At 31.5% G+C, this 22,565-nt stretch overlaps 4 protein-coding genes and 1 long non-coding RNA gene across 12 annotated transcripts; 3 read left to right on the top strand and 2 right to left on the bottom strand.

The window, feature by feature from the left end:
- Positions 1-1,008: 1,008 nt before the first annotated feature.
- LOC108459508 (probable plastid-lipid-associated protein 4, chloroplastic) lies at positions 1,009-2,955 on the top strand. Of its 2 annotated transcripts, none has more exons than XM_053026601.1 (6): positions 1,009-1,433; positions 1,535-1,644; positions 1,741-1,839; positions 2,317-2,391; positions 2,603-2,670; positions 2,773-2,955. In XM_053026601.1, the coding sequence occupies exons 1-6, from the start codon at positions 1,109-1,111 to the stop codon at positions 2,843-2,845; spliced, it is 750 nt and encodes a 249-aa protein (XP_052882561.1). In that variant the 5' UTR covers positions 1,009-1,108; the 3' UTR covers positions 2,846-2,955. The 2 variants fall into 2 exon arrangements, with proteins under 2 accessions (XP_052882561.1, XP_017614382.1); XM_017758893.2 differs by having other exon boundaries at positions 1,009-1,444; positions 1,531-1,644.
- Positions 2,956-5,383: 2,428 nt separating this feature from the next.
- Positions 5,384-7,436, bottom strand: LOC108459530 (basic blue protein-like). The gene is made up of 2 exons (XM_017758916.2): positions 7,029-7,436; positions 5,384-5,787 (listed from the first exon to the last, which is right to left on the bottom strand). Exons 1-2 carry the CDS (start codon positions 7,210-7,212, stop codon positions 5,588-5,590), a joined length of 384 nt encoding a protein of 127 aa, XP_017614405.1. The 5' UTR covers positions 7,213-7,436; the 3' UTR covers positions 5,384-5,587.
- Positions 7,437-10,647: 3,211 nt separating this feature from the next.
- Positions 10,648-13,456, top strand: LOC108460968 (uncharacterized). 7 transcript variants are annotated; one of them, XR_008281336.1, is made up of 3 exons: positions 10,648-10,939; positions 11,077-11,146; positions 11,335-12,227. XR_008281336.1 is itself a non-coding variant. In XM_017760694.2 (3 exons), exons 1-3 carry the CDS (start codon positions 10,934-10,936, stop codon positions 13,168-13,170), a joined length of 1,104 nt encoding a protein of 367 aa, XP_017616183.1. In that variant the 5' UTR covers positions 10,660-10,933; the 3' UTR covers positions 13,171-13,456. The 7 variants fall into 7 exon arrangements, 6 of the variants coding, with proteins under 6 accessions (XP_017616183.1, XP_017616185.1, XP_017616184.1 ...); XM_017760694.2 differs by having other exon boundaries at positions 10,660-10,958; positions 12,162-13,456; XM_017760696.2 differs by having other exon boundaries at positions 10,661-10,939; positions 11,077-11,142; positions 12,162-13,456.
- A 1,227-nt stretch (positions 13,457-14,683) lies between these two features.
- LOC108460921 (uncharacterized) lies at positions 14,684-17,674 on the top strand. Its single transcript, XM_017760626.2, has 8 exons — positions 14,684-14,833; positions 14,945-15,081; positions 15,175-15,255; positions 15,424-15,512; positions 15,801-15,875; positions 16,015-16,079; positions 17,141-17,347; positions 17,428-17,674. Exons 2-8 carry the CDS (start codon positions 14,959-14,961, stop codon positions 17,511-17,513), a joined length of 726 nt encoding a protein of 241 aa, XP_017616115.1. The 5' UTR covers positions 14,684-14,833; positions 14,945-14,958; the 3' UTR covers positions 17,514-17,674.
- Positions 17,675-17,692: 18 nt separating this feature from the next.
- Positions 17,693-20,012, bottom strand: LOC108460922 (uncharacterized). The gene is made up of 3 exons (XR_001867684.2): positions 19,827-20,012; positions 19,658-19,708; positions 17,693-17,927 (listed from the first exon to the last, which is right to left on the bottom strand). It is a non-coding gene; the product is annotated as an uncharacterized LOC108460922 (long non-coding RNA).
- Between the last annotated feature and the right edge of the window lie 2,553 nt (positions 20,013-22,565).

Below are 22,565 nucleotides of genomic sequence, written 5' to 3'. Positions count from 1 at the left end.
CTCACAATTCTAGTTTGTTTCTGTATCCACCTTGTAAACATGTGTGTGTGTTTTGATGTATATTATACGGTCCTTGTGAATCAGTGTAAAGTGATAATATGGCCAGGAATAATCACAGTAGGGGGAACCACCACGGTGAAGGTTTTACATTAGAATCAGTCCAAACCATCTGCTAAGATGGCCTGAAAGGGTGGAGTGGCCGACTATGGGGTCGGACCGATTGTGATTTCGGTAAAAATGGCAGTAGCTCATGTCAAACAGGTAGCTGTGGCAGTTCCATTAATTGTACAATGGATTTAACTTTGCCCATTGTGATTAAGCCAACAAGTGATGTTGCCTGTTTGCCTACGAATTATCCCAAGAGCTTCAAACAAGTGTGCCCGGTGGCATCGTGCTATGCATACAAGGAAGCCAAATCTAATGGCATTTTCCTTAGTAGAGAAATCAATCTCCTTGGAGAGTGGCCCTTATAGGCCAATCTTTGAGTTCAAGTGGCGCTCATGATGTAAACTATTTATAAGATAATATTTAGTTCAGTCAACTTCAAAAAATTATAAAATAATTATTAAATTATTTAAAAAATTCTTTTAAGTTATTGAGATATTAAAATCATTAATGTATGACTTGTTTTGTTTAGATTATTGATACCAATTAAGGCCCTTATTTTATTTTTTTGTAGTTCAGCTTAGTTTGAATGTCACGAATCTACAAATTAAAATCTAAATAGTTTTCCTTTTTAATTTCTGACCTTGACTGTTAGATCTACTTGATCTAACATATGTTTTTCTACCCGTCGATAGGTATTAATTTACTGTACCGATCGTAAAATAATTGCTTGAAACTTGTTAGCGAATTTTTTTTTTTAAAAAAGAAAAAATTAATAATTCAGTGACTTAAATAAAAATTTTCGAATAATTTAATAACTAATTTATAATATTTTAAAATTAAATGATCAAAACCTAAATTTACTAATAATTTAGTCATCCTAGTTAAATTTACCCTTCCTCCTTTGAGTCCTCTTGGAATTAGGACTGACAACCACCTAATTTTCAACATTATCCACACTTCCCTTAATTAGTAACTTTCACAAAAACAGCTTAATTCAGGAATGGCTCTCACTTCTTCGTCTTCTTCTTCTGCCATTACTGCTCTGCTAAAACCTCATCTACAACTTTCAAACGAGCCCATCATTTCTTTTTCTCCTTCCTTTTTTACCTTATCATCAAAACCACTTCTTTCATCATCCAAACCCAATGTGAAAATCAACTTTTTTTCATCACAAACTGCTGTTTCCCTCAAATGGAGGACCGAAGCTTCAATCTTTTCTGGGCTTTTCACCAAAAGCAAAGACATTAAAACCCTAAAAGATGAGCTTTTTGATGCTATAGCACCTCTTGATCGTGGAGCTGAAGCCGGCCCTGAGGATCAACAACGTGTGGATCAGGTTCTTTTGTTCTGTTTTTTCATGCAAATTAAATTACTCTCTTGCTTTTTTCCATTGATGGGGGGTTTCCTGATTTTTTAAATCAGATAGCACTTAAACTCGAAGCTTTAAATGAGATAAAAGAGCCACTCAAATCCAACTTGTTGAATGGAAAATGGGAACTTTTATACACAACATCTCAATCACTTTTGCAAACAAAGGTCTTATCTTTTTTATCCATAAATTATCATTTTTGTCCATAAATTACCCAATTTTCTTCAAAATAATCCCATTCATGACCTTTCTTTTGACATCAGAGGCCAAAGTTCTTGAGACCCAATGGAAAAATATACCAGACAATCAATGTGGATACTCTCAGAGCTCAAAATATGGAAACTTGGCCTTTCTTTAATCAAGTAAGTATTGCTTCTGTCATTATTTTGTATTCAATTGGTCATCTATGGAGATCCTATTTTGCTACTTTACTAAAAAATCCTTTGCTAATAGTAAACTGATTATTTTTATTCCATTACAAATTGCATACTACGTGTAGCTTATGATCGCATACATCAACCAATTGAATGAGCAAAATGCAATTTAAAAAGTGCTTTCTAGAAAGTGCTTTTTACCTACTTATGATCCTAAAAACATGAAAAGTAGAAAAAATAATAATTGATGTATTGGAAGTGCAGAGTTAATTTTTAATCGAATCAATTTAAATTATCAAAATTTTCAATCATTTCGGATGCCAGTTATATCATTTAGACCATTTCAAGCTCTGGTAAATGATTTTCTCAAACCGAATTATTTCAGTTTTAAATTATTTGGAGTAATTTTATATTACATGTTGAAGTAAAAATTAGTTAGGGTGAATATTTTTTTCTTTTTCGCAGGCCACTGCTAATTTAGTTCCTATAAATGCAAGAAGGGTAGCTGTTAAATTCGACTATTTCAGAATCGTTGGTCTGGTATGGATTCTATTTGTTTGGCGTAATGTCAAATTTAACTTTTAATGTTTATATAAATGTTCATAGTTACATATAACATTATGTCAAATTTTATATCTAGTGACTAGTGCTGTATATTGCTAAGCATTCCTGTATTTGACACTCACTCTCGAGTCTCACTTGTAATCTCATTGCGGCAACTCATTGTCCGTCGATTTCCGGTGATTTGCAGATACCGATTAAGTCACCTGGAAGCGGCCGTGGTCAGTTGGAGATTACATACTTGGATGAAGAGCTACGGTCGGTACTTTACGAAAAAAAGAAATTAACTCTATGCCTGAAATTAACACGAAACCATCGCCTAATTGCTGCATGCAATCATGTTTGTTCATATTTCTGCAGGATATCAAGAGGTAACAGAGAGAACTTGTTCATTTTGAAAATGGTTGATCCATCCTATCGAGTCCCTCTCTAGCTGTTATACATATGTACGTACGTATACACGTGTATATATATTAGTTTTATTCCCGTGCCATGTACACAGATTTATTTTGTTTTATATTTAAAATATATTAAATTAATACATATTTTTTTCAATTTAACGGTTTTACAAATAATTTTAAGTAAAAAACTGAAATAAAGTAATTGATATATAATCTATTCAAACAATATATGTGGTAGATTTGCTCATGTGCCAGGTTACCCGTTCAGGCTCGTTTAAAAAATGAGAAGGTTTAGACAAAATATAAAACTCGAAAAATGAGCTTAGGTAAAATTTAATGCCCATTTTCTATAGGGCTGGGCTTTAGAAAATATTTTTTGGCTCAAGCCCAATCTGAATATATATTATGTTGTAAAAATATTATATTAATTATAACAATTAATCTCATTAGTCAAAACTTTAAAAAAAATTTACCCAACTAAATAATCTAACCCAAAATATAAAATTTTAAAATTATATTTAATACAATAAAACATTTATTATATTATGGTAGTGTTTTTAATATAAAAACTCTTTAATGTATTTTAATGTGTTAGAAAACTTTTATTTTAGTGTTTTTGGTACATTTAGTGTATTATTTTTTAAAATTGTTTTTAAATAAAAATAATTTAAAAATATTAAATATGGGTGGGCTGGGCTCGGGTTTACCTTTTTTAAATTGTGCTAAACTTGAACAAAAAAGAAAGCTCATTTTTCGGGTTAAACTTAGCCTTAAAAATTAATCTAGATACCTTATATGGTTACGACTCAAATCTAACCCATTCGCGAGCACATCTAATATGTGGTATTAAAATAATAAATAATTTATATTACTAATATAAATGTTAAAAAAAATTACAACCTTCTTATTTTTTAAAAAATGTTGTTGACGTTATATGAATTATGGCCTACCTTTTTATTGGGAAATTAGGATATGGGCACATCACTAAAGTCGAGCTTTATGCTATATATAATGTTCTTCGTCCAGCTTGGGAACATGGCATAAGGAATCTTGTTATCAAGTTAGACTCATTTGTGGTTGTTAATAAGATTTTGACCCTCTTGCAACAACATGATTCTCTCTTTAGTGATCCGGAATTGTAAGGAGCTGCTTCAATGCAATTAGAATTGTAGTCTTGTTCATTATTATCGTGAAGCTAATATGTGTGCAGATTTTTTGACAAGCTGGGCATTTTAAAGGCCTTTTGACATAACTAAATTGGTTCAATCTCTTAGAAACCTTACCAAAGATTATCCAGGAAGACATGATTGGTGTAGCTAAACCTAGCGCCATTATTAATTAAAGCGGTTATGTACCTAAAAAAATTATGAGCATATAAATTAATTTCATAAATTGAGAAAATAAATTTTTTATTTTATCAAAATACCAATTGAGATTTTAAAACCCTTCTTAATTTTTGTAATATTATCAAATATTAATTGAGATTTTAAATCCATACATAAATACCCTCATTATTTGGATATTTCTTAGCACAAATAGAAATATATTTGAGGTTCCAATTTATCGGTACTGGTGATTTACCTTCTTTAATATGGGACAATGAATTATTTATAGAGGTTGATGAGTTTCAATTAAATTAAATATAATAGTTTAATATCTTTCTAATTTATTTTTAAATTATGTCGAAATTATGTCGATTGAGTTTTAACTCAATTAATATCACTATTATTGCCAGTACAAGAGGTTATGGATTAGAGTGCGTTGAAGTATATTATTCTCCTATGAGTAGGGGTTCGGGTAGGGGATAAGGGTTGGGGAGGGACTATGAATAGTTTTAGGCATTATATAAAAAAATAACAGATATGATGAAAGCATGAGATTAATGTTAAAAAAAATTGTCAAATTACGGTTTATTTATTAATTAAGATCGACAAAATAAAAAAATGTACTTTATGGGCTAAAGATGAATCATAAGTTTTTGAAGGTCAAAATGTAATTTTACCATTATACTTAATTATAATTTCATAAATTTTAAAGAAGATGAACAGGGACAAAGCCAATAATTTATTTTTGGGGACCAATATTGAATTACATAATTTTTAAAGGGGTTAAAGTATAATTTTATCATTGTATTAACATATAATTTAAGATTTTTTACAGGACTAAACTGAACATTTACCATCTTAGAGGAGCCAAAGTGCAATTTTACCATTATAGTAACTAATAATTTTAAATTTTTAAAGGGACTAAAAAATAATTTTACCATTTAGAGTCAGGATTAAATAAATGATTTACCATTTTAGGAGGCTAAAGTCACTACTTGCCCCTTGTCTTCACCCTACACAAATGTATGTACATTTATTATATATACTATCAGGATTTATAATCAACAATAGATAAAAGTAGGAATGAAGTTAGAAAATTGTTTTAGAGGACCAACAATTAATTATAAATTTTTGAAGAATCAAACTAAAACTATTATACTAATTTAAAAAAAAAAATTAAAAGAACTATAAGGTAATTTTACCATTTTTTAGGCTAAAGCCACCGTCTACGGATATAAATACGTATCCGACACAAAAGTTTATTTTATTACAAAAAGAGAGTACATGTAAACCATTGCCACAAAACATTACTCAAAAACCATCATATTATCGATCATATATATAAAACTGAACACTAGCACTAGACTTAAAGACTTTTTGACACCAAATCCAACACTAATTATACTTAAGAAAGCTGATAAAAGCAAGCTTAGCTTTGCTTATCATAGGCTAAGCAGCAGTGACTGCTATTTTCATGCCAGCTTGACAATGTCCAGCATAGTTGCAGATGAAATAGTTTTGGCCTTTGACAAGCTTGATTTGATCCTTGCCCGACTGGTAAACTTTAGCACCTTTTGGGGTTGTGCATGAACTGTAACCTGCCCTGTTTACAGCTACCACATTGTGGATTGATGGGTTGTATTTGAATACTGCAATGAAATTGAATCTTCAAAGTATTAGTATCATATAAGGGTGAAACTAAAAATTTGGTTTAGGGAATCAGATATGAATCATAAATTATTATGGGAATCAACATGCAATTTTATCATTATACTGACGTGTAATTCCACAAAAAATTAAAAGACTAAACGACAACTCTACAATTGGGGGACAAGGCGAATGTCTACCCACCCAAGTCTGAAGGTCTACTTGAAATTTGGGAAGATTTGAGTAAAGATATGAATAGGCGTAAAATGGGCTTAAGTTAGCTATTTATAAATATGGGCAGACTTGGACAATTATAAAGTGTGTTAATATCATGCTTAAACTCGGCCTAACCCATGAACACTTCTAGAAAGAGAATGTGTGTATTGTCCTTCTATCCTTATGTTCATGGCCATCTAAGGGGTTACATTTGATAATTTCTCAATGTGTCATGTGTTGTTCATGTATTGGTTTCAAATTTCGTGTCATAAATATGAATTGTCATGTTAGGACAATAAATATATGTGACATGTAAATGACAAATAATTTGTCCATACCAATGATTCAGTCTCGATGGTATGGGGTCGTGAGCTCTTTAGCTCACAAAATGATCCTTCTTAACTAAGGACATTGAGTCACGAGGTTGTAAGATAGGCTTGTAAGATATAGATATAACATGATCAAATTTTAAACACGTATACTTATTATATGACAAGAATAATGCTTTAAAAAATAATGTCATTAAAATTAACAAGGCTGTTTTTTTTAAATTTGTTAATTTTAACTCGTTCATTCTATAAGACTCCTAAAATAAGAAAAATTTTTATTTAGATTTTTTAAAATTTATAAAATTTTAAGTTAATAATAGTAAAATTGTAGTTTGATCCTCTAAAAATAATAAATTTTGATTTAGTACTTCTAAAAACCATAAAGATATAATTCAATAATATAATGATAAAATTGTATTTTAGCACCTATAAAAATATATAATTTAATCTTGACCCTAGAAAAAAATTATAGTTTCACCCTTGATGATAACTACATTGTTTAAACTTTGATCAACTTGTTTTAAATATGTTAAATGCTAGATCTGACTTAATATTGAATATTTAAGTTTATGATTTGGCTAAAAGAAGAACTTGATAGGTGTAATACTAATAACCAAGGATTAAATTAAACTATTTTAAAATTTGGAAACATTTGGTGTAATTAACCCTCATAAAAAAAATCCAAATAATACGCTTACCAAGTGTATCACCAGCCTTAAAACGCTTATCTTTGGTCCAACCAGCCACGTTAATGGCCCAACCACCGGTTCCACCAACAGTATACGTTGCTGCTTGAGCCAACTCAAAGTGACTCAGCAACAAGCAGAGCACCGCCGCCGCCACCGCTGCCACCGCTATTGCACCGCCTCTTGCCTGAGCCATTTCTTAAATAAAAAAACTTGGGAAATCAAAGCTTAAACACTGAGTTTCAAAGGATATTGAGTGATGAGGACTGTGGACTGAGCTAACTATTGGGAGGAGCTGCCTTTATAATGAGTTCCTTTTTTTGGTGGGGGCCTTGAAATTTAAGGAACTACACCATTTTTTTTCTTTGAAAATTTCAACCCCAAATAAATGGAGAGCTGCGTTCTTGTCAGTGCCATATTAATGAGGTTTGAATGTGTAGATAACATTGTATGGGTTAGGCCGGTCGGTTTGTGATTCAATTCATGAATTTTGTTATTAAGTGTTAATTTCATTGGAGGTCCCCCAACTATAATTTGTATTCTAAATTGAGTTTAAACTTCAAAATAATCTAATCGATCCCAAACTATAATCAAGTCCTTCTATCACCGTAATGTCAACTTGAGTGTTAAACATCAGTTAAGATCTGATGTAAAGTATATGTAAAACACGTTGATCAAATTTAAAATGTCTTCACTTATTATGTAGGCAGCTTGAACCTAATCTATTAAAAAAGGTTGTGTCGTTAAAATTTAAGGGCTATTTTAAGAGCGAAGTTAGAAAATCATTTATGAGGGGCCAACATTGAGTTATAAAATCTTGTGCAAATTTATCATTTGTATTAATCTATAATTTTGCAATTTTTGAAATACCTAAACGCAATTTTCTCTTAGGGGTGTAAATAAGACACTGGTGTTTGCAAACTACTAAAGTCTGACCCGAGAAAAAAACTCGAAGTTGATTCTATAGTATAGATCTGAGCTATTGGTTGAGCCAAATTCGAGTTTAGTAATACTCGACTCAAACGGCTCTCGAGCCTTATCAAGCTTTTCATTTTTAATATATATTTTTAATATATTATTAAATTATATTATTACCCTTAGTATATATTATTAACCCTAAGCTTAATTATCAAGTCGAGCTCGAGCTTGATACGTACAAGCTTAATTGAGTGTGAGTACCAAAATTGATAACTAAGCTTAATCAAGCTAGATTACTCAATTATATCGCGAGCGGAGCTCAAGCTTAAAAATAGATATTCGATCAAGCTCAAGCCGAGTATCGAGTTTCAAATTTCGAGTCGATCTTAATCTCGAGTGTACCAATATTTAAGCTTTGTTCAGTTCGATTACACCCTTAGTTTCACCATTAAGGGGGGAGTGCCCCTACTTACCCTTAATGTCGTCCTATTTGATTCATAAGTTTTAAATATGTTCCATGGTAGATGTAAGCTAAACATTTAATGCCCAAGTTGGCAGTTTAGCTTACTAAAGGACTTGAATGATATGATACTGATACTTTGAGAATTCAATTAAAACGTTTTAAAATTTAAAGGTAAATTTTGAAATTTAAATCAAAATTTGAGGACGTATTATTCGATTAACCCAATTAATAAAAAAGCATACTAAATTAGAGGTGGGTGAGCTAATAACCCACCACACCCCGACATCAAATGTTGATGACTCCATGTTCTAAGCATGATTTTTTGCATGAATCACCGAAACATATAAATAAAATAAACAAATAAATGACTTTCAAAAATAAATAAATAACAACCCATTGTCAGAATTATAAATAAAAAATTAATTTCATTGTTGAAAAATGGAGCTTTTGTTAGTATTTTCAAAGTTGGGAGAAAGACCCTCTTGTCACTACAAATGACTCTTTTAGTCAAAGCTAAGCCACTACATCTAAATCATCACAATATTAGAATATACTTTGAAAAAAAAAAAAATTATATAATACGAATTATTAATATCTATTAATTCAACAATTTATAAAAATTGCAATTTAACAATTTAATTCAATAAAAAATTGGTCAATAATGCTTTTTTTTCTTTCTGAAAACCTTCCACGTCAGCACTTTAAATGTAATTTGAACTAACTAGTTAAGACTAAATTCTAATTAGCGTAGTTGAGGGACCAAATCAAGAATTTGACCTAAAATGCACCAACAATGTGATAGCTAATTCCAATTAGGAGTTTGGGTTTCTATGGTCATTGGTTTTTACTCATAGCCCAAGCTTTTATTGGGTTTTCATTTATGTACCTTTCAAGACCCAATCCATTTCAAACCCTTCATTGTAAAAATAATATGATCTTTTTGATACAATATTTAAAAATTAGGTATAGTTTCTTTTCAACTCTTAAATGGGAGGATAATGCATTCTAGCGCACTCAAATCCACGACCTCCTGTACTGAAAAAACTAAGACTCAATTGGTAGGATTATTTGCCTTTTCATTGCAAACTATTCATTGACGGAGTAGGAGTTACATGACTACCAAACAATTCAAATAAATTAAATTACAGATAACCTAAACGAATGAGGCCACAAATGACCAAACCAAAATGATCATAGATGATACTGAAATAAAAACTATTGATGATTCTAGCAACAAAGGTCATAAATGGCTTACAACAAAGGACAACGGTTAAGATACATGGAACTCAATACAATCCTAGATCAAACACCAAAAGCCGAGTAGGAAGAATATGACCCTTATCAAAATCCCAAGTGATTGAGAAAGATGAGGGCCACCCAACCACAATAGCCTTCATGCGGCATTTAGCGTCCTGCAAATTCTTTACAAGCTCGAAATGCTTTAAGGTGGAGGAAGGTTAACTGATCGGAAGCTAGACAATTTCAATAAGAATTGATTTACTTCTTCGAAAAGGTGAGGTGATAAGACCATGACACTTGAAAGAGAAACATAAAGTAAAGAGAAATTAAAGCATGAAAGACAACCTCAAAGAAAACTTAACTAGAACTAGATCTGATCATGGGTTGATCACCTACCCAAATCCGAAAGTTCATCCAGAAAGTGAGAGATTTTGGGTAAAAATATAGGCCCAAAAAATAAATTCTATTTTCTAAATAGATCGAACCTTGGGTAGAATTTTTTTCCAGGCCCTGCTCGAATAAGCTGTTTTGTTGTTGTTTTGCTACAATTTTGCTATTATATTACTATTATTTTGTTGTTATTGTTAGAATATTCTATAACTTTTATATTATTGTTAATTTTGCTACTACTTTAGAGGTATTTATCTGTTAAATTGTAACTATCTTAGTATTATTTAAGTATAAAAACTTTTTTTTAATATAGTTTTTGAAAAACATTCATTTTAATGTTTTTAAAAATAATAATCTAAAAAATTAATACGATGCAGTCGAGTCAAATTCAAGTTTAATATTTTTAATATACATCAAATTTAAACAAAATTTTAAACTTTTTTTAATTAAACCCGAGTCGAGAAAATAAATTTAAAATTTTACATTAACCCAACTTAAAACCATGATTAGTTATAGTTAGACCCAAACTCTAAAAGTGAGACCCAAAACGACTTATTAACTTTGCTTATAAAACTCTTACTAAGCAACCGTATCCAATTAGAACCCGTCAAGTAGGATATTATTTTCCCATATCTACCAACAACCCACGTATTATTTTCAATTGAGAGCGTGAATTTCACACCATCCTAACAGCGCGTGAGATTCTCATTTCTCGATCACTCCAGTTCCCGAAGAAAACACCTATCAATCTGATTCGTCGACTCATTTCTACGCTACTTTTCTCTCTTCAATTTGGTCCCTCAATTCATCCAATTTCGTGCCCAAACACAACCCTAATTTCCCTCCATTCTCTAATCCCCAATTTTATTCCTAGATCTTAGATGGGATAAAGCCTAAAAAAATTCCCATGCGGGTGAAAATCGTAGCTTCATGTTCTCCTCTCATTATTTAATTACTTAATTTACTGTATAATTATGGCTTGAATCTGTTGTTAAAGAACATTGTTTTTATTCTTTTAATTCTATGGTCACTGGTTTTTTATGTTATCAGATAAGACTTGGTATCTCGAAAAGACCCATTACATCGATCTAGACTTCAACTCTTTTTTTTCCCAAGGCAGGTGAGTTTTTCTTTTTTTTTTTGAAGTTCGTTCTTTTTGAATTTTGAGTTTTCGCGTTATATTTTGGTTGCCCATTGATTAGATATTGCTCTTTTGCGATGTTTAATCTTAAAGGTGATCTAATTCACTTGTGAAATGGATAATCAAACATGGGTTTTGAGTTTGGTTGTGTGTGTTGACTCTGGTAGATAATCTAATTCACTTGTGAATTGCCAATGATGCCTCAACTGTGTTCTGGGATCTTGATGACTCAGATTCGAGTCTCACCATGCGCAAATGCCAATGCCAAGCCTGGGTTCTCTTCCAGAGTTTAAATAACACATTCTTCTGTTTAAATTCAGATATACTTAAGTTTTCAGTCTGTTGTGGTTTGTATTGAGTTAATTGTAGGTTTAATTGATTGGATATATATTATTTGTGATTTGTACTTGTAAATGGATGTGAATTTTATCAAGGATAATGGTCTATGAGTGAATTTTCATTATGTTTACGGTTTATGAAGCCCAAATTTTGGTACTATTTATTTGTTTTTATGTATGTCGACTGTTCTGTTTTTACCATGGTTGTTTAAACTGGACCGGCTGGTTGGATTGGCAACCGGCCATTATACCGGTCCGAAGAAAGGGATTGGACTGGCTGAACCTTGAACTGTTTTGAACTGCAAATCGGAACCGGCTGAACTGTTAAAACTGCGAATTTGTAATGTATATTTGATGTAGTTAATTTAGTTAATGTTTTAAACTTTTAATTGAATTTGTAATGTATAATTGATGTTTATGTCATTTTTGTTATTTTAATGTGTTTATAAGTTTTTTAAATATCTTTTCTTTTCTTCTGCTTTTCCCCTATTTTTCAGAATTTTTTTTTAAACTGTGGACTGATTGGACTGGTGGTTCATTGGTATTACCGTCGGTCTGGTTCTAGAATCATTGGTTTTTAGCTTTATATCTTGGACTTTTTTTTTTTTTTTACTATAAGATTTTCTGATTTTTTGCAATACTGTTCTGTGGTGTAGTTTGCAAATGGCAAAAGGTAGCAAAGGACGACGTGGAATTGCTTTCCGGCAAGTCCGGCCAACCCCGTACTCATTTACCTCACGTAATGAAAACATTTCAGGGGATTTGTACCCAAAAAAATGTTCCAAAGCTTTGGGTAAGAATGATTGGGAAGACGCGACTTGTTCTGTTTGTATGGAGTGCCCTCACAATGCCGTGCTTCTTCTCTGCTCGTCCCATGACAATGGTTGCCGTCCTTACATGTGTGGAACTAGCTTCCGATACTCGAACTGTCTCGATCAATACAAAAAGTTCTACACTAAAGTAGTCTCATCCAATGAGGAAGAACCTTTGTTTAGTTCCATTGATACTCCGGTCTTGGCACCAGGTTCTGGCTGGCCAGTCGAGAAGTGTGAAGTAACAGAACTCGCGTGTCCACTTTGTAGGGGTCAAGTGAAAGGATGGACAGTAGTGGAACCTGCAAGGGAATATCTAAATTCTAAAAAGAGAAGCTGCATGCAGGATGACTGCACTTTCATCGGGACTTTTAAAGAACTAAGGAAACACATGAGATTGGATCATCCGTGTGCTCAACCACGAGAGGTGGACCCTACTCTCGAACAAAAATGGAGTAGGCTTGTACGGGAACGGGAACGGGATGATGTGATCAGCACCATAAGGTCAACAATGCCAGGGTCAATGGTTTATGGTGATTATGTAATAGAAGGAAATAACCATGGTTTCGAGACAGATGAAGAAGAGGATGGTCAGAATGGAGGTTTCGAAGCAAGTTTGGATAGTAATTTCGTGAATTTCTTTCTTCTGCTGCATGCATTCGGGTCATCCGGGAACGACCTTGGTAGTATACGACCAAGGCAGCCTACACATGCAGCTGATGAGAATGCTGAATCCATCAATTTATCTGATCAAGATGATGACGACAATGATGATGATGATGATGATGGAGGCAATATTGCTTTGGGTAGCAGCCTCTGCCGACGTTCAGGCAATAGACAAACAGGAAGGTAACATAACTGGATAGTTAGGCAAAAACTTAGGTAAAAAAGAAAACACATAAAAAAATAATACACTTTGAGTTTCCACTCATTTACATGTCATTCAATTTAGGGTGAAATATAAAATATATCATATGGTTGGCTTTGACTTTGACTTTGTTGTATGTATATACATTTCAATGTACCCCCAGTCTCTTTGTGTTTGCTGAATTTGTGCTCTGTAAACTTGTAATTAAGTTCAGTTCTGTTAATCATGGACCCTGTATAGTCTTGTGCTTATAAATATTATTGTTGAATGATTTTAATTTTCTCTATAGGTTGTGGACATTTACACGGTGCTTATATACATGGACATATTTAATGTACGCATTTAATGAGGGAAATATATGAAAGACTGAAATTAAGTCTATTTTGAGGTTAAAATTGTTGGAGGGTGCTCCTGAATGATTGTTCTATTTTGCATGGTTTTCCAAATCAGATCATCGGTTCTCAATTTAAGTAGTTTAATTGTAGGTCGGATCAGTTCATTATTAAAAATTATTAAAATAGAGAAAAATCAGAATTTTTTTTTAAAAAAAATATAAATATAATTAAATAACAATAATACTTTTATTTATTTAATTTTAAATTTTTGGATTTGGGCTAAACTTGGGCCTATTGGTTAGTAAATTTAGGGTTGGTTTTTTCATAATTTGATTCAAAATTTGATCCAAAACATAAAAATTAGTTTAATCGATTAATCCATTCCGTTAATATAATAAAAAATTAAATCATAATTAAAGTATAAATAAAAATAAGAATGAAAACTTTTTTTGTGATATTTTATCTACTTATAAACTTAAAAATAATGCATTTATTTTATAATAAAAATACTTTTATTGATTCCAAAAAATTGAAATTTCTTTTATAAATATAATATTATTAGAGAACAATAAAAAAATTCATTACAAAGTAATGAAATATTAACATGAATTTGTCATGGGTTACGCAAAAGAGTATATAACCATGATACATTTAAATGATTCATCTTGTTTGTGAGAGGTCATATGACCCAACATAATTCACACATTGTTTAGAGAGATTGAATGCCCATCTATACTGCATCGTAAATATGAGAAATAATTTTTGAAGATATGCAATTTTAGAGAATTTATAATCTTAAAATATTTAATTTTGTAAATTTTAAAATTTTAATTTAATTTATATGGTTGAATTTAAAAACCTCAATTATGAATAGGGTCTCTCAAAAATTAATTTTACTTTATATTGATGCTTTAAAAGATTTTTACGAGAATCTTTATTTTTTCAGAATTAAAATTAAGATTGCGAGATTAAATATCTAGTGCCGTGAAAAATCTATCAAGTAGGGCAAAGTAAAAGGCTAAAGGCGTTTTAGAGTTTTGACTAAAACAAACAAGCGTTGAGATTGCAACATTTCAAGAGAGAAAATAGAGCCAAACTAATCTACGTGTCAATTTGTTATTGGATAATCGTACGGATAGAACGGTTTGAACTTCACACAAATCCCCTAAAACCCTAAATTCCCTAAATAATACCTTCCTCCGTTTTCAAAAAAACAAAGCAAAGAAAAGAACATTAGCCTCTTTAGCCCTTTTGCCCCCCTTTTTTGTTTACACCCCATTCCCCTCTCTTCACAGCCACTGTTTGTCTCACAGGTAAACCCTAGATCTCGATGTCACCCCTTTTTTTGTTTTTAATTTCATTTTATTGAATATAAATTTAATCTCTGAATGATTTTCGACCTTGGGTTCTGTTTTGTTTTAAAGATTTTTTGAAAATAATGGACCGGTACCAAAAGGTAGAGAAGCCTAAAGCTGACACACCCATAAACGAGAATGAACTGAGGATTACAGCTCAAGGGAGGATGAGGAATTATATTTCTTACGCCATCACTCTGCTTCAGGTTTTTTTTTTTTTTTGCTTTTTCCCTACTTTTTTTTTTATATGTTGAGTATTTGCATTGTTATTGATTGTTGAAAGCCTTTGTATTTTGTAGGAGAAAGGTGCTAATGAGATTGTGCTTAAAGCCACTGGTAGAGCTATCAACAAGACTGTCATGATTGCTGAATTAATTAAGGTGTTTTATTTTTTGAAAAACAAACTTTTTTGGGTTCTTGTTTATAAATCTCGTGTAGGTTACTGACATTATTCTTAATATGTGGGAAATATGTAGTTTTAGTTGCATATATATATATACACAGAGAGAGACTTATGTATTTGATTGGTCTTATATTTATAATCCCAGAGGAGGATTGCTGGTCTTCATCAAAACACATCAACGGGATCGATAGACATAACTGACACATGGGAACCGCTGGAAGAAGGCCTTCTTCCGTAAGAACATAGATTTCTTATTCTTTCTAGTAATAAGAACTATGCTGCTCGTACTCTTCATTTAAGTACAGGTTTCGGAACTCGTGTCCGACACATGGATATGGGGATAGGATCTTAAAAGATCTTCCAAATTGGTGGAAAAACTTGTAAAAATCTAACAGTACCCATGTTGGATACTTACCTATATTTGATATTCACGCCTAAGTTTGAGTAACATTGAGTAAATGTATTAATCTTCTTGCTTGAACTAACATCATTGCCACTAATTTTTGGTTTTTGCTTGTGCAGCCTAGAAACCACACGCCATGTTTCGATAATCACTATTACTTTGTCTAAGAAAGAGCTTGATTCGTCTTCAATTGGGTTAGCTGACCTCCTCTTATCTGTATTTAAAAGTTAAACATTGTTCAATATAGTCCTGTAAATTGAATCCTGATATTTACTAATGATTATATTGATGTGCTGCTTTGATGGTTTGTTAATTTGTTGATTTGATGTTCAGATATCAGCCTCCGATCCCGGCTGATCAAGTAAAGCCGTCAGCTGAGTTCGAGGACAATGAAGGAGGTGAGAGAATTATGTACAATTGATGTCATTATGCATTTCTGGTTTATTTTGCTTCTTGCCTGAATTGATATTTGTACACCCATATCATGCAAATTAGAGATATCCAAAGCTAAAGCACATGGTCAGGTCACATGAGTTGTTTGGAGGAATATTATATTTTCAATAGGTTTTAGTACATGAGTTAGCAATAAACTGCTTTTGCTTGTTCATTTTTAGCCACTTACATGGCCTATTTTCGTCAAAGGCAAGGAAATTCTTTTACCTATTTTGGAGGTATTTTTTACTATCCTTCTAATTTCTAAGTTTAAATTTTTACAAATGCTTCTTTTATGTTATGATAAACAATTGTAATACTTGTGGAATAATTAAGCTTTTTCTTGTGTTAATACACTAAATAAACGAATGAAGCATAGGTGTTTGAGCAAAGTGATTTTCCTGCTTTTATAGTACTTGAAGTCGTTGAGAAGTTAAAATCGATTTTAGCCTTGTCATCTTGCATTTCCAATATGGGGTATGCATAGTTTGGTATTAGTGTATAATGGACACTTTCGGGGAAGGTTAATGGGACAATAGAGGAATATGGTTGACAAAAGTACCATGGAGGCTTTTATACTAGGATTTGGATTGCATGTTGCACCCTCTACTAAAAAAATGAGTAAATTAGTCTTTTTCTGTTATAACTTTTATCCATTTGTACGTTAAAAACCGGTATGGTTGACGGAGTAACCAAATAATGACACGTGGCATATCACACGTCTCATGCTGACATACAAAGATCAATTTTTAAATGTAGAAATAGTTAGTTTTTTTATCTAATGTGCGGGGGTTAGTTTGTCCATTTTTTGAGTATAGTGACTGAGATGCAATTTGACTCTTAGTACAGGGACCTCCATGGTACTTTTACCATGTTTTTGTTGGTTGGAAGTAGTTGCTAGGTTTTAGAGCCTATAGGCGACTTTTCTGTATCCGATTGATTGTAAGAGTCTGTTATCCAGATTCTTGCCGTTTATTAAATTGTGCTTGTGTTTTTCCTGAATTCATTGACATTCTTTCTTGCGCAGGCAATATCAATGGTGGCATGGTGGAGCACAGGAATGGAGGATGGGATGGTGGGCGAGGCTATGGAGGAAGAGGTCGAGGTCGTGGTCGTGGTAGGGGACGTGGTTTCCGAGGGCGTGGAAGAGGGTATGGTGGTGGAAATATGCAACGGGACTCGGGATATTACAATGGTAATGGTCCATCAGGACCATTGCCTGCCCAGGGTCGTGGTAAGCCCTTTGCTTTCAATGTGTTCTCGTACCCTGTTTTAGTGCATTCACCATTTTTGGCTAATCACTTATTGCATCAGGTCGTGGACGAGGTCGAGGAAGGGGACGTGGAGGCGGTCGTGGTCAGGGTTTCACACCCGATGGTCCATTCCAGAAAGGTGCTTGAAACAACTAGAGCATTAATCCTTAGATTCTTCTGCAGAACTTTGGCTTTAGTAAACAAAAAATCATGTCCTTTTTCGACATTAATTAAGGCTTTGTTTTTTACTTGGAGAATTTGTGTTGTAAGGGACCTTTAATATATTGGTTTTTCATTCTAGGCCACAATTTTTGTAGGAAAGTTGGTAGGGATAAATTTATATTTTATATAATATTATTGAACACAAAATCTAGATAAAGATACATAATTATTGAACTTACTAGTATCTCTTCAATGCTTTAAGGTAAGACGATGGATAAGAAGCTATATATATGCTTTTATTCAACACAATAGATTTGAGTGGTATATAGCAAGAAACTATGTAGTAAGTAGATTTTGATCTTTCAATTAGCTAACCCAAATTCCCCTCTACCTTGGAATCTGCACAAATGTCATGAAAAAACATAAAATTAGTTCTAAAAAGCATTAACTATGTACTTAATTCCAACATTAAGCAAAAACTAAACAAAAACCTTTCATTCAAAACTTTGGGGTTTCTTTTTTTTTTCATTTTATATTATAGTAGCTTGGGTTTGTAAAAGTTATAAAATGGTAATTGAATTTAAATAAAAACTTTTGAATAGTTTAGTGGGTTAAATGAAAGATTTTAAATAATTCGGTTATATTTTATAATTTTGATTTAAAGATGTAAAAACCCTCAAATTTTTTAAAAAATAACTTAGTTTTTTTCACTTATTTAGGTACTTAAACTTTTAAAATACATTAAAATGGCTTTTAAACTTTTTAAAAAAGCAATTAAGCTTTTTTTTCACTTAATTAGTTACTTAAACTTTCAAAATGCATTAAAAGACCTTCAAACTTAAAAAAAATTAGACCCTGCTTTTATTAAAATTATAGAAAATTAAAATTAATAAAAACTATAAATATTATTAAATTTTAATAAAAATTTAATATTAAAATTAGAAAAATATAAAAATATTAAAAATTATAAAATACATAGAAATATAAAAAATTATAAATTTTATAAAGTCATAAGAAAATTATACAAAATGTAAAGAAATATAAATTTCAGAAAAAATTTTATAAAATTATCGTATCAAAAGAAATATTTTATAATTTTTCTATTATTTTTTATCATTTTTCGCCACATGTCACGTTATATTGTGACAGTGATGACTTTAATTTAAAAACTACGAGTTGTTAACTTTAACGATCAACAATTAAAATTAATTGTTAAAACGGCTTTTGATGCATTTGATAGTTTACAATAATTTTTAAAATTTTTAACAAATTTTTTAATTTTTATATTTTTATTAAAATTTAATAATTTTTATAAAATTTATTATTTATTATTTTTATAATTTTTTATAGTCTTTAATAAGAGTAAGGACTTAATTGCTTTTAAAAAATTTTAAGGGTTTTTAATGCATTTTAAAAGTTTAAATATCCAAATGAGTGAAAAAAGACAGAGACTTAATTACTTTTTTTGAAAAGTTTAAAGGTCTTTTAATACATTTTGAAAATTCAAGTACTCAATTGAATAAAAAAAAAGAACAGCTTAATTACTTTTTTTTTAAAAAAATTTAAGAACTTTTACACCTTTAAACGAATTAAAATACGGATTCTTGTGTTGTTATAAATTCTAATCACTGAGTTTAAGTAATTTTGTGTTGCTTAATTTATTTTAAATTTAGATTATTTCAAATATAGTATAAATTTGAGTTGAAGTCATGTACTTTTTCTTTTAAATTAAATCAATAGGTTGGCTGAAAAAATCTAATTAAAATAGAGTGAATTAAGACAAGAACCCAAAAAAAGACATCCCAACAAAAATGGGCAACTTAGATATGTCCAAAACACCCCAAAAAGGAAAGAAGATAAGGCTCTAGCTAAGTAAGATTGAACCGACACGACACATAATCATATGATAAAAGCTTAAAATATAACATAGATACCTATCCTCTTCCTAAATTTGGAGTTTAGTCTGTGCAATTTTATTTTTTAAAGAAATTTAAAATTTAAAATTTAAAATTTATTAAGACTGTTAAATAGTGTCTGAATATTGTAAAAATAAAATTACAGGGACTATATTTCAATCTTTTAAAGAGTTCAGGGACTTATTGCATATTTTAACCTAAGGTAAACCTTACCTGGACTGCATCTAATCTGGCACTTGCGATCACATCGCTGCATGAGCCTCGCTGCATCACCCAAAAACAAAAACACCATAACCATAAGACCAACATCCAAGATCAACCCACCACAAAAAAAAAAAAAAAAAAGAAATTGAAAAAAGGTTCTTATTTTTTGTGAACTTACTGTTACTTTGAACGCAACCAGTACTACACGCGTCGTAGCAATCTACCTGTGGTGTTACGTTTTCCATTTGTGAACTTAAAACGCAGAAAATAAGAACAGCAATTATCATCATCTTCTTCATCCTTATCCCTTTTTTTTTTTTTCCTTCTGATGGATGATTTTTTTTTTGCTTTGCTATTGAAGGTTTATATAGAGGGTCTTTGATTGAAATTACCCATCAACTTGCATTGATCTACGTATTTGCCATGTTAAAATGAACAGCTCTCTCTTAGCAGCCACGCCGACAAGTGGGCCTTTGAAACTTTAATGCACCGTCTCGCCAATTCGTTTGACTATAGCCGCCTACTTTTACCTGATGGTCAAATTTTGCAGTTTTTGTTATCCCTCCACCTTGCAAGAACACCTGGCATAACATGGAACAACTTGTAATCGAACTCCCCACTTTAGATGATCTACGATAACTTATTGTGCAATTTAACCGAACTGGTTTGGAGATAGTTGGCTACACACTCTCGTGGGGATCACTTGCTACATACTTACTGTGAGAGAATGTTAGAACAAAACTACACAGTACACTATATAATGACAACTGACTTATGATGACCCTTTCACTTAGCCATGATCATATGAATTTTCTGTGCTAGTGGCTACGTGAAACTACAAGATAAGGAGTGACTCCTCTGTATACGCTTCAGCACACGAGGGATAAAGATCTCTTTTTTTTTTTTTTTCCAGAAAAACCTAAATATCAGCCTAGCCATTCTCTCCTCCTTTTCCCTTAGCACCTAGACTTCGACTCTCTACCTGTCATAGATGAATCAAGATTCCTCTCTATTATCTTCTCCCCTTCGTATTCTTCCTTGGTGAAAATTTGTATCAATAATTTTATAATCATTTTAATTTGGTTAGTTATTGTGAGAAATTTTTTAATTTTGACATGAAAAAAATCTATGTTTTAATATTGTTTATACAAAAAGAATGTAGAAAAGATTGAAGGCGGTTTCACCCAACGGACCAAAAGCCACAAGTGATTAAGTTGGAGCTTAGCTAAGAGAGTAATAGCAAAAGAAAGATTAAAGTGCGTAAGTCAACTATCCTTGATAATCTGGCCACTTCAACAGGACATTATCACTTGTTTATCACATATACTGTAACTTGGTAATATTGTATCATCTTGCTGACTTAACAAAGGACTAATGAATGACGGATGGCCTAGGGGGTCATCTCATTTATCCTCTTCTACTCCTTAAAAAAAAAATCTCTCTCTTCCAATGTTTTTGAAATCGGATCAATGGTCGATCTTGTTAGACCGGTTTAAAAGAAATAAATTATTAAAAAATTTTAAAAAAATTGATTCAACCAATTTTTTTATCTCAGTTCAAATGATCCATACTGATTTACAAGTTAATCGATTTTACACCTCTCACCAGATCGGTATCCCAGTCCAATTCAGGCAACACTGTTCTCTCCCTTCTCTTGTCCTCTTCTTCAAACTTTCACTCCTCCTTTCTCCCTAACCAGTTTCACCCCTCTTTCACCTTGCGGCTCTCGATCCAGCAAGTGAAGTGCCACTTTAGCCTCCACAACACTTTCTCCCTCAACAATTATTTAGATTAATAAATGATGTTATAAAATTAAGTTGCTTAAATAATAGAGTAGTACATTTTCTTTCTTTATTTTCTTAAACTAGTATAGATACGAATACGTATATATATATTATTAAACACAAATACTAGATAAAATACATAATTATTGAACTTGTTTATTTCTTCGATGCTTAAGAAAAATACAATGGATATAAGCTATATGCCTTCATTCAACACAATACATTGAGTGGCAAATATCAAGAAATTTTGTAGTAAGTAGATTTTTATCTTTCCATGAAATAACTCAAATTCTCCTTGGAATCTGGACAAATTTCATAAAAAAACAAAAACATAAAATTAGTTTTAAAAAGCTTAAATAGTAATTTATTGAGGGTAGATTCTTTCAGGAGAAGCTTTTTGAGTGTATTCGTCGAGCAATTGGTTGAACCCTTAAAAATGAAAGGTATTGTTTTCGGTGGGGGTTTTGCCCCTTGTGCTCTGTCAAGAGCAAGCATGCCTTAAGAAGCTGCTTGAGGAGGTTTGATTCATAGAGTTAAGAGTGCCTTAGTTGAGTGGTTGATTTAGTGTCCAACGGACAACACTTCGAAAACTTATCTAAAAAAAATTGATCCCCTCAACGTAACTATGTACTACCATATAATATAGCAGCTCAACTTTGTGATTTTAAGTTGGAACAATATGGATTAGACAATTGAGATTTTAAAATTTGCCAATCATTTCAATTCAAATAATTTTTCGAATTTAGATTTCGATTCTTGTTTAAAATTTGGGTTGTTTCTGTTTAAGTTAAACCAGTTTAAATTTTTGACTTTTTATTATTTCATTAAATTATATCAAGTTTGAGTAAATTTAAGTTCAGATTGAATTGAACTAGTTTAGATTATAGACTTTTTATTGTCAAATCGAGGTGGATGTAGTTTACGTTTAGATGTGGGGTTAGTATTTGGTACACTAACAGTGTATTTTTATTCTACAAGTAACTTTGAAAAATTAAAATGTGTCTATTTTTTTAATATTTTACTATAACCCTATAGGACACTTGTCAACCCAAATTTTTTGATTATATGATCTTGAGTCTTTCATACTAAACTAAAAGTAAAGAAAAATCATTGCAATTAATTTAATTAATTGC

This window comes from Gossypium arboreum, chromosome 4 (assembly GCF_025698485.1).
Source record: "Gossypium arboreum isolate Shixiya-1 chromosome 4, ASM2569848v2, whole genome shotgun sequence".
NCBI classification, from domain to species: domain Eukaryota; kingdom Viridiplantae; phylum Streptophyta; class Magnoliopsida; order Malvales; family Malvaceae; genus Gossypium; species Gossypium arboreum.
This window is presented reverse-complemented; position numbering and strand designations above follow the sequence as displayed.